Source organism: Apium graveolens, chromosome 4, assembly GCF_009905375.1.
Source record: "Apium graveolens cultivar Ventura chromosome 4, ASM990537v1, whole genome shotgun sequence".
NCBI classification, from domain to species: Eukaryota; Viridiplantae; Streptophyta; class Magnoliopsida; order Apiales; family Apiaceae; genus Apium; species Apium graveolens.
This window is the reverse complement of record NC_133650.1, coordinates 12,224,512-12,234,236: the sequence shown is the minus strand read 5'-3', so window position 1 is coordinate 12,234,236 and position 9,725 is coordinate 12,224,512. Positions and strand designations below refer to the sequence as shown.

Genomic DNA, 9,725 nt, shown 5'->3' with positions numbered 1-9,725 from the left:
AAATTCTTATCCACACCCCTAAGAAAAGTTTCATCACCTTCACTCTACGTTGGCTCTTCTTATTCATTCATATATCGTAATTTTATCCCATCCTAATTGTATTCTTATCTAATCCTTTTCAGACCGACCAAACACAATTGAGAAAGTCTATATTAAGCAAGTAAACACGGTAATATAAAAATCATTTTTTTTAACACAACACTAGATGAAGAGCGCAAAGGACCTTGCCTCCGCGAGAAATTGTAAGTATAACATCAAGAAACAAGTGCACATATCTGCAGACTGCACACATGAAATCACAATTGATCATCCAAGTTGGCACTCTAATCATCAGAGCTGGGCTCTGTTCCTGCTGCCTACCAGGGAAGCTCAACCATACTGGCTAATTACAACCTAAGCACACAACATTAGAGAAAAAACAGATCCTACAGGGCTATTTCCAATTCATTACAAATTTTGCAAGGGAACTTCCATGGTACATTTGATGCAAAAGCACATACAATCATCTTTCTCACGATCTGAGTTCCAAACACAAGGTTTAAGACCAGAAATCACTTAAAGGCTATCAGCACGGTGAGCCTGCAAAACTAGATGTTAGAAGCACTTAGGGCCATTACCTTGCATTGTTCATTCATGGCCAACAGTTGGGCCTCTTTTTTGTCCAGCAGAGCACTCAATTTCACATTTTCATCCATAAGCTTTTGCACTTCGGTCTCTTTCTGTACCTTCTCACACTCTAACTGTGTTGTTTTAGCGACTAACCTGCTCCAATTAAAGTTGAGGACATTATAGATACAAACAAGCATTACAACTAGGAGAGCAAATTTGCAGCTCTTAACTATTTATCTAATGCATGACAGTAAAGAATGTTAATTACCAAGACTCGAAGGGAAGGTTAAGAAATAAAGAAGTAAAAACAACTTAGAGCCATTACAATAAGCTTTGAGTGCACAAGTGTTTAGTCAAAAGATCACATGTTTTTATTGGAAGAATTATCCATGGATCCTGCCTTTTCCTGGTTGGAAAAAGGCGGACCACAAGTCTTCCTATTTTTTGCATGTTATTAATTATCTTTACACAAGAAACTTGAATAGATGGCAAATTTTAAAGCGTGAGAAACATATAAAAGCTAAGCATCCCGTTTCTAAAAAGCCACGAAAGTTAACTATTTCGGATAACCATCGGGGTTACACCACACATAAATTTAGTGAAACTGCACCTGACGTTGCAACCTCATGTCTAAAGGCAAATGACCGGCTTCACGCGTGATAAGTATTAGGTGTGGCTAATGTTTTTGACTAACATGTACAGTTGCATTGACACAGGGGTGTTTCAGTAAAACTGTCCACGTGCCACATGTCATTTGCTAACTAGAGTAACCAGTTCATGGAGAAGCATCAAAAGGTGGACTAGTTCAAAGGCACATGGGTGTAAAAATAACAAAAAGCAGTGCGAATTTGAAATATAACCGTACAGACATACCTACATCATTCACCTGTTTAAGAATAAAACAGGTTTTTGAAAACATTATTTTTTTAAATATTGATCAAGCATACAAAAAAAATCACCTTAACATATAGACATACTACATCATTCCCTTATGGTACTTAAAACACTTATCAGTAATTATCCAAAGCATCATCAAACAACTCTTAGAATGCGGAGGAAAACAACTGGTCATGAATATACCCGGAAAATATATTTGTAACAGAATGGTACTAGAGTGAGTTGATTTGAGTACAAAGAAAAAATTAAGATGACAAGTAGAGCTGAAATTGTACAAAAAAAGAATAACCCAGGACCAAATACGATATAGTGCAAGTTGGCAACTGTTGCAGGCATAGTTCAGTTCATGAGCTCAAAATAATCAGACATAAATGCAAACTCATTATAACAAAGAAAAAACCCACAGAGATGACTATTAAAAGTCTTCTCATTATTTTTACATAAATAAGTTACGACATCTGAGTGGTCCACTTTACCTTCCCAAAAATTTAAGGGTGTGGGTTTGATTTCAACCAATATAAATAAAAGCTAGCAAAATACAATAATAATAAAATTTAAGGGCTTTAGTTTAATTTTGAAAAAGGAAAGAAACAATAAAATAGTCAAAAAGTTGTTCTTGGGAAGCTTGAAACTTAAAAGGAAGCAACGACCAAAGGGATTTTATTTCTAGAATAATATGCAATCTCCTTAAACCTGCATCTTGATTCAAATAAAACCAACACTACTAACAACAAATAAAGAAAAACATGTAATACGTGCTGAAGTCCTCTTAGTGGTGTCTGGAAAACATGTAATACGTGCTCAGTTAAATTTCAAGTATCAAAATAGGTCTCTATTTGAAATGGGGGAGTAATAGGTTGGCTGCAGCAGGTATGTTCTAGTTTAAGGCATTCAACAGTTTGACTACAATGGACTACAAGAATATATACTGACCGTTCAAAAAGCTTCTCAATAGTTTGAAACTGCTTCTCTGATGAAAGAAGAGTTTCTCTCACACTAATGAGACTACTAACATAGGACTTTAAAGATTCAAAGTCTTGCTTGACTCGTGAAAGCTCCTCTTCATTTTCCGTAGCCCGCTGCCTCTGTCTAGAAGTTTCTTCCACCAAATCATCAACCCTCTGCCTCATTTCAGTCAATACTCCGTTTGTGCCCATTGCAAACTTTTCCATCTCGTCCAACTTCGTGGACATGTTATCAATTTGAAAAGCCTTCTTTTTTATTTCTTCTTGTCCTATTGTTACCTTCTCTTTTTCACTAGCAGTTTCAGATTCTGCCATAATAATCCTTTTCACAAGAGACTCCATTACATCTGTGACCATCTGGACACTCTTGAGTATCTCACCAATATAATGGCCATCTTGTTCATCAAGGGCACCAGAATTATTGCTGATGTCAATCCATGTTTCAACATCTGAACTGTCAAATGAAGAAAGATCAACATTCCTTGACCAACCGGACAGTGGTGTCCCATTTCTGTCAACAATCCCTACCCCATCTAATTGTTTAATACCGCAGGAAGTTTGAGCCAAGTGGGGAACTGCCATGATTCTTGCTCTTGATCTCAAGTAGGTCAACAATGTTGCTGTTGTTTTCACCCTCCGCCAAAGAACCTCCAACTCCTTTTTTGCATCTTTCCCAGACCCATCTATAGTTACATTTACCTCCATAAGTTTTGTATGTAAATCATCAACTTGGGACTGCTCAAGTTCCACATCCTCCTTCCAAACTACACTTTCTTGGTTTGATTGAGGCTTCAAAATGGATGAGTCAACATCTTCCCCTGTGGCCATTGCTTTTTGAATTTTGAATCGCTGATTCAGTAACTTGATGTAAAGAGTTCTGTAGACATAATATCTTTTGAATTGCCCAAAAAGTAATTAAATAAACAATTCAAGCTGAAATAACACATGCGATAAAGAGTAAGATCTATATGATTATGATTTGATACATTTGGAGGAAAGAGAAACGAAAAAAGGGCCTCATCCTCAAAAAAATATAGGCAAACTTCTAACTGGCTAGATACTGTGAACTTGAACTTTGCAGCCAGCTAGGGATGCGTTTAAACATATAACAAACTATATCTCCGAAAAGAATAGGTAAAGACACGAATATATTAGATCAATTAGATATTCATCTTGTCATCTATTTTAACTCTCTCAAACTAGTGGAGATTAAAATTGTTTAAACGGAGATCCTAAAACTTGAATAATAACTAAAAACAGTAAAACACTAGATAGAAGGAAAGTAACTTTATTTGTTGAGTTAGAGATTGCAATTGTTTAAACAGAGATCCTAAAACTTGAACAACTAGTAAAACAGTAAAACAATGGATAAAAGGAAAGTAAACTTTATGTGTTGAGTAGTACCCATTGTAATAAATCTCGAGGTAAATGAGAATGGAACCCAAAACCCCGGGACAACTGAGGATAAGCTCTTAGCACAATGCTACCACATCATGCTAAAAAACATAAGTAATCTTAATAGGTAACTATGAATTAATATATATCCTCTATTATCCAAACTTTTCAGTTTTGCCCTCATACCCGTGTCATTCGGGCTTCATTCGGGCATGACATGAGTGTGTGTACAGGATCTGAGTCGGATCCTTCTCATTGAAACCGAACACTTTGACTTCAAAAAATCTAGTACAAAATACTTTACAATACTTCACAACAACTTAATTTTAGAGAAGGATGTCCCTAGATTACTATTTTCATGTGATCCTTTTGATTTATGTTATAAATATGACAAACAATTGCGTAGTGTTTTCTTCATTTGGTTGAACACACTAATTTAGTAATATAAAGTATAAAAAGTAGGTATAATTTCACTTATGTGAATGTTAGATGTCGAATCCACACTCATGTCCAATTTCTCATGTCCAAATCATATACATGAATGCTATTTTTTTATAAAACTAAGAGTTTGACAATTGGATCCGCATTTGTGCCAATACTTGTACCCGATTCTGGGTAACATAGTGTTTATTTATTACCATATATCTAAATTCTAGAATATTTGAACAAGATAATACGTATATATTATTACCAATATACTTATAGATAAATAAAATAATTAACTAAATTAAATATCTTCTTCCGCACAAGTTAAATGCAAGTCTTTCATATTGGTAGTCTCTCTCTCTCTCTCACACACACACCGAGGGGGGGGGGGATTCATACTCCATTATAAACTACCTTAGTCTCGAAATTCTATAAACCTCCGGAAATCACTAAACATATATAACTGAACATTAAATATTTTATAAATATAGAATTTACTACAATACAAATCTTTGTCTTTAGAATTTGTAGCCTAAGACGGTTGTATTTGAACAGAAGTCCGTGCTTGTGTATTAACTCAGTTTTAAATGTACTTTTATGATTTTGTATCTAGGCTGCAAATATTTTTTTGTTTTAGCGTACATATATATACATGTATATATACACATATCTTGTCTCAAAGCATTACTTGAACAATTATAATGCATATTCTCCACTAACAGGGTCATTTAATTTAAGTTCAAAAAATGTTAAGACCACTGTATATCATCAAATTCTAGACCATTTATTCATATCTTATTATCTTCAAGTTGCTTTAAAAGCTTCCTTCTACAAAAGTAATTAGCCATGTGCTCGTCATTTATAAGGAAAATTACCTTAGTAACTATATAATCTTACAGTGTTGCTATATTCATTTGACCTCTCTCGCAAAGAGCAGAGTGCAAGTGTCAAGAAATAACATGAAGATATACATATATTTTAACTAGTTAATAGCATATTTGATCGTTTGTCATTAAAGTTTCTAGCCTCACATGATCATTACTTAAAGAAACCTAACCTCAGAACCTGGCCTTTTCTTGCATTTTTTCCCATCTAAATTCACACAAAAGCATTTTCACACTATGGGAGCTGGTCATGCCGGAAGTCGTTACCTTAACCGCAAGGAGGGGGGTCCGTAGCCTTTCTTGTCTATTGTAATTGGTCAAAAATCTTGCGATAACTTTGGACAGATGTTGCTTATTCATCAATTTCTAACTTGAAAGTTTATGAATTAAAAGCTGAAGTTTATAATCACTGATCAACAAAATCTCGCAAATTACACAATAATTCAATGGCACCACGAAATTAAAAAAAAAACCGCAAAAGCAAATCAATACATAAGATCATCACCAAACTAGAACTTCAAATCCTAACATAATAGAATTAAAACATAACAGAAATTAACAACATAAGCTAATCAGCATACCACAAAAAAAAACACACCAAAATGTTAAATTTGGGAGAAATTAAACCCTAAGAAAGAAAAAGCAACAGTTTGTGAATTATATAATTCGAAATGAACAATGGATTGGGATAATGTATATACCTTGGTGAAATGAAGAGATTGACGATGACGATTATTGATGGAGAAATATACAAGGGGAGGGTGCCCACCAAACCAAACCCAGATGAGCACTACAATTTGGGACCGTTAGTCAGGCCACCCGATTAACTTTTACTTTGCCTTTTATCTCTCTCCTCTCTCAATCTCTCTCTCTCGTTAGATAATTTTAATTTTTATCTTTTTTATATTTTAACTACAGTAATTTGACGTATTTTTTGAGTTGGCATAGGGATGCACAAAAAGTCCGGACCCGAAAATCTGGTCCGGTCCGATCCAGTCAAACCCGGCCCGGTCCCGGTCCGGACTTCGGGCCTCGACGGGCCCTATATTTTTAGGCAAAGTCTGGCCTGACACGATCCGATTAAAAGCCCGGGCTTGGGCTCGGCACGACCTGATTAAAAACCCGAAAAAACCCGGTTATAATCTGATTATTCTAATATATTTTCTTATATATTTATAAATTCACATTTACTATAAATATAAATAATACTTTAAACACATATATATTTACATATTTGTGATTAATAATATTATTTATATACTTCGTTGCATAAATAATGAAAAAATATATAATAAGTACACTATATATATTTGAATATCATTGTTATAAATATTTGGATATCATTGTTATCAACAATGATATCATTGTTTATTATAACAATGATAAAATATATTATATAAACATGTTTATTTTTTGCCGAACTTAAATGTTTTCAACGAAGTAATGTTTTCATAAAATATTACATGTAAACTAATACATTTTTACGATGATCTAGTTGCTAACACATATTCTTCAGAATCTCTAATAATACTCGATCCGATTTAAATTATAAAAAAACCGGCCCGATCCGACCCGAAAAAAAAAGCCCAGTTAGACCCGCCTCGAGGGCCCAAACGGGCTTTAACATTTCCGGAAAGTCCGGCCCGACCCGGCCAAAGTCAAAGTCCGAAAAACCCGATCCGGTTAAAGCCCGGGCTTTTTAAGATCAGGTCAAAACCCGACCCGGTTGGCCTTTTGTGCATCTCTAGTTGGGTAACATATACTATCAGGCATCAGCTCCTGCATGTACCCTTGCTTTACAAAAATATTCCCCGTCCCAATTTATATTTTTTACTTTTTGTGATAAAATTCACTCAACTTTGATGGTAAATTATATATCAATTTTTATTATTTTGAAAAAATCAAAGAATACGTATTAAAGTTGATTACATGTATTTTCTAATGATATAATTTTTATAATTTTTTACAATTATATACTATATGAATTTTTCAGTCAAAATATTGTCGATTTGACCACAAAAAGTCAAAGACACATAAATTGGAAGGGAGTGAGTAGAAAGTAAATTAAACTTTTTTCGGCATTTTACTTTTCTTAAATACGGGTTAGCTAACATATATCATGAGAGCACGTGTTAGCTCTAATAATTAATTACTCCCCTCATTGAATTTCTAATAATATTAGTAATAATTATTAGCTTTAAAAGTCGTGTTTTTGCGCCAGTTTCATCATTCTACAATTTGTTGCGATATTTGTCTGATCTATTTTCTATGAATAATAGTCCTGTTTTATACATTGTATAGCTATGCCGAATGAATCTACATTCTGCAGCATCATTTGAGAGACTTGACTACTGAAGAAGTTGTGACCAGTCCAGAGAGAAGGCCAACAAGAAATGCACTGTTGTAAGTTGTTGGTTCTCCCTGCATTGAGTTATTTCTCGAATCTATGTATGTTTCATTGAAAAATGGCCCTCCAACCATCGCTCCTACTGCTACATTTGGATTCGGATCTGTCGAGTTCAGCCACATGAAGCCATCTGTGCAGCCTGTTGTGGCATTTACCGGAATTGAGGAGCCTCTGTGATGTATATATTGAGGATTGTTTTTGCCATATCCGATTAGGTAGCTCATGCTCATTGGATTGTTGCCTAGCAAATATTCAGCCTACACATTGTTTTCAACTTAGAATCATTACAAATGTTGTATTACAGGGAAAGGCGATTTAGATTATTAGTAATTGAAATGAATATTTTACCTGTGAGATGGAAAAATTGCGGAGGTCTGTCGCGTTGTATAGTTTACCACTGCAGTACAGAGTAGGTGTCTTGGATGTATGCATGTAATCACTGTAAATAACAACTAGAAATGCTGTGGCGATAGAGTACTGCAGAGCGTTCCACTCGTCAACCCATAGCATGCCACCTGCACCAAATTTGCTTTGTAACAGATGTTTGTAGAATATGATGATTATGTAATAGTTACAGACACTATTCTGGACTTTCCTACATTTAGTAGAGCTGCTTTAGCCGTTTTTAGGTAGAAAAGGATTACCGTCTGTTATTTTAGTTGTTTTTGTTGGTGAATCAGGTAGAATCGAACACATCACATACTCAGCCGTTTTACTGTACATCTGAAGGCCAAGTTTTTCGTCATCTGGTATCTCTTCTGGACCAAAGAAGCTCACCCTGGATAGCAGAACCTGTTCAAAAACGCTAAATTTTAAATTTCTCCGTGTATCCACAAACATTATCCACAAATGTAGGTGATAGGAGGGGACTTCTGGTTTTAAGAGGAGATACATGCTTCACTTGAATTCATATTCTTGTTACTGGTAAAAATACACTTCAGCAGAAAGGCCTTAAAAGGTTTTATGTACTATTCAAGGTGATGTACCTGAGTTGCAGCTAACTTGTTATCCCATGAAAACCACGACGGGTTTCCCCAATTAGCAAACGCTTTGCCATTTCGTACAGTAACATAATTAAGGTACATCGGATCTTCTGTTGCGTGATAGAGCCATGAAGCAGCCCACAGAAGTTCATCCTCATATTTGCTAGAATTATAAAACCTCTGCACTTGGGGAACACTTTTACTGTAATGACCTCTGTATTCATCAGCAAAAATGAAGAGTTGTTGGGCATGCTTCAGAAGCAATTTAGAGTAACTTGAATCGACTTTCTTGAAAACTAGTGATGCTGAAGCCATGGCTGCTGCTGTTTCTGCAGCAATGTCTGTTCCTGGATGAGATTCATTCACTTGTGTGAGTGGCCTTCGCTCTGTCATCACTTCAGGTCTTTCCCAACATGCATGGTCTACTCCTGGATCACCCACCTTTCACCACAAAGAGAAAAGAGAAATGAACACGTGCAGATAACACATAAAACGCTAAAATTTAGTCAAATATTATTGCCAGATTACAAAGAATTGATTTGTTATGGTAGATGTTAATCATAGTGATGACTGGATTTAAAACTTACCTGAATATAGAGCACATTCTCTGAAGGATGGGCATTAATTAGATAATCAGTGATCCACTTGAGGGAGTCTCGAGCATGATCCAACTGCCGCGCTTTTTTCATGTGATCTTCATACTCTAAAATTCCCCATGACAAAACTGAGGCAGTAAAAGCCATTGGAAATCCAAACTTCATCGTGTCACCAGCATCATACATTCCTTTTGATAGATCTAAGTTCTCCTCTTTCCCGTCATACAGTCCTGAATCTCCTCTCCATTCAATTCCATTATTCTCCAATTTTCCAGCTGCAATCATAAAAACATTACATTATACATTAGCCCTAATTAAAGCCCACAAGGTTTAGAGGGTTTAAATTTTTTACATTTTTGAATATCAAAGAACTGCATGGCAATATCGAGAGCATCAACATATTTATCGACGGTTCCATGATGATCACGAGAATTCCTGGACCGGAAGAAGTGAAAATCCTTCCACAGTGTTAGAAAAGCTGCTATCACAACAAGACCAGCAAACACCGCGACAAATAGCCACCAGCACCATCCCAGTTCGGCTCTCTGTTTTTTTGATTCCAT

General features: G+C 35.5%; 2 protein-coding genes across 6 annotated transcripts; both read right to left on the bottom strand.

The window, feature by feature from the left end:
• Nucleotides 1-202: 202 nt before the first annotated feature.
• Nucleotides 203-6,034, bottom strand: LOC141717772 (uncharacterized). 5 transcript variants are annotated; one of them, XM_074519970.1, is made up of 3 exons: nucleotides 5,878-6,034; nucleotides 2,440-3,348; nucleotides 203-762 (listed from the first exon to the last, which is right to left on the bottom strand). In XM_074519970.1, exons 2-3 carry the CDS (start codon nucleotides 3,297-3,299, stop codon nucleotides 588-590), a joined length of 1,035 nt encoding a protein of 344 aa, XP_074376071.1. In that variant the 5' UTR covers nucleotides 3,300-3,348; nucleotides 5,878-6,034; the 3' UTR covers nucleotides 203-587. The 5 variants fall into 5 exon arrangements, with proteins under 5 accessions (XP_074376071.1, XP_074376074.1, XP_074376073.1 ...); XM_074519973.1 differs by having other exon boundaries at nucleotides 2,440-3,301; nucleotides 5,878-6,033; XM_074519972.1 differs by having other exon boundaries at nucleotides 2,440-3,320; nucleotides 5,878-6,030.
• Nucleotides 6,035-7,443: 1,409 nt separating this feature from the next.
• On the bottom strand, nucleotides 7,444-9,725 carry LOC141718327 (endoglucanase 10-like). Its single transcript, XM_074520711.1, has 6 exons — nucleotides 9,515-9,725; nucleotides 9,154-9,437; nucleotides 8,570-9,007; nucleotides 8,228-8,375; nucleotides 7,932-8,098; nucleotides 7,444-7,840 (listed from the first exon to the last, which is right to left on the bottom strand). The coding sequence occupies exons 1-6, from the start codon at nucleotides 9,723-9,725 to the stop codon at nucleotides 7,508-7,510; spliced, it is 1,581 nt and encodes a 526-aa protein (XP_074376812.1). The 3' UTR covers nucleotides 7,444-7,507.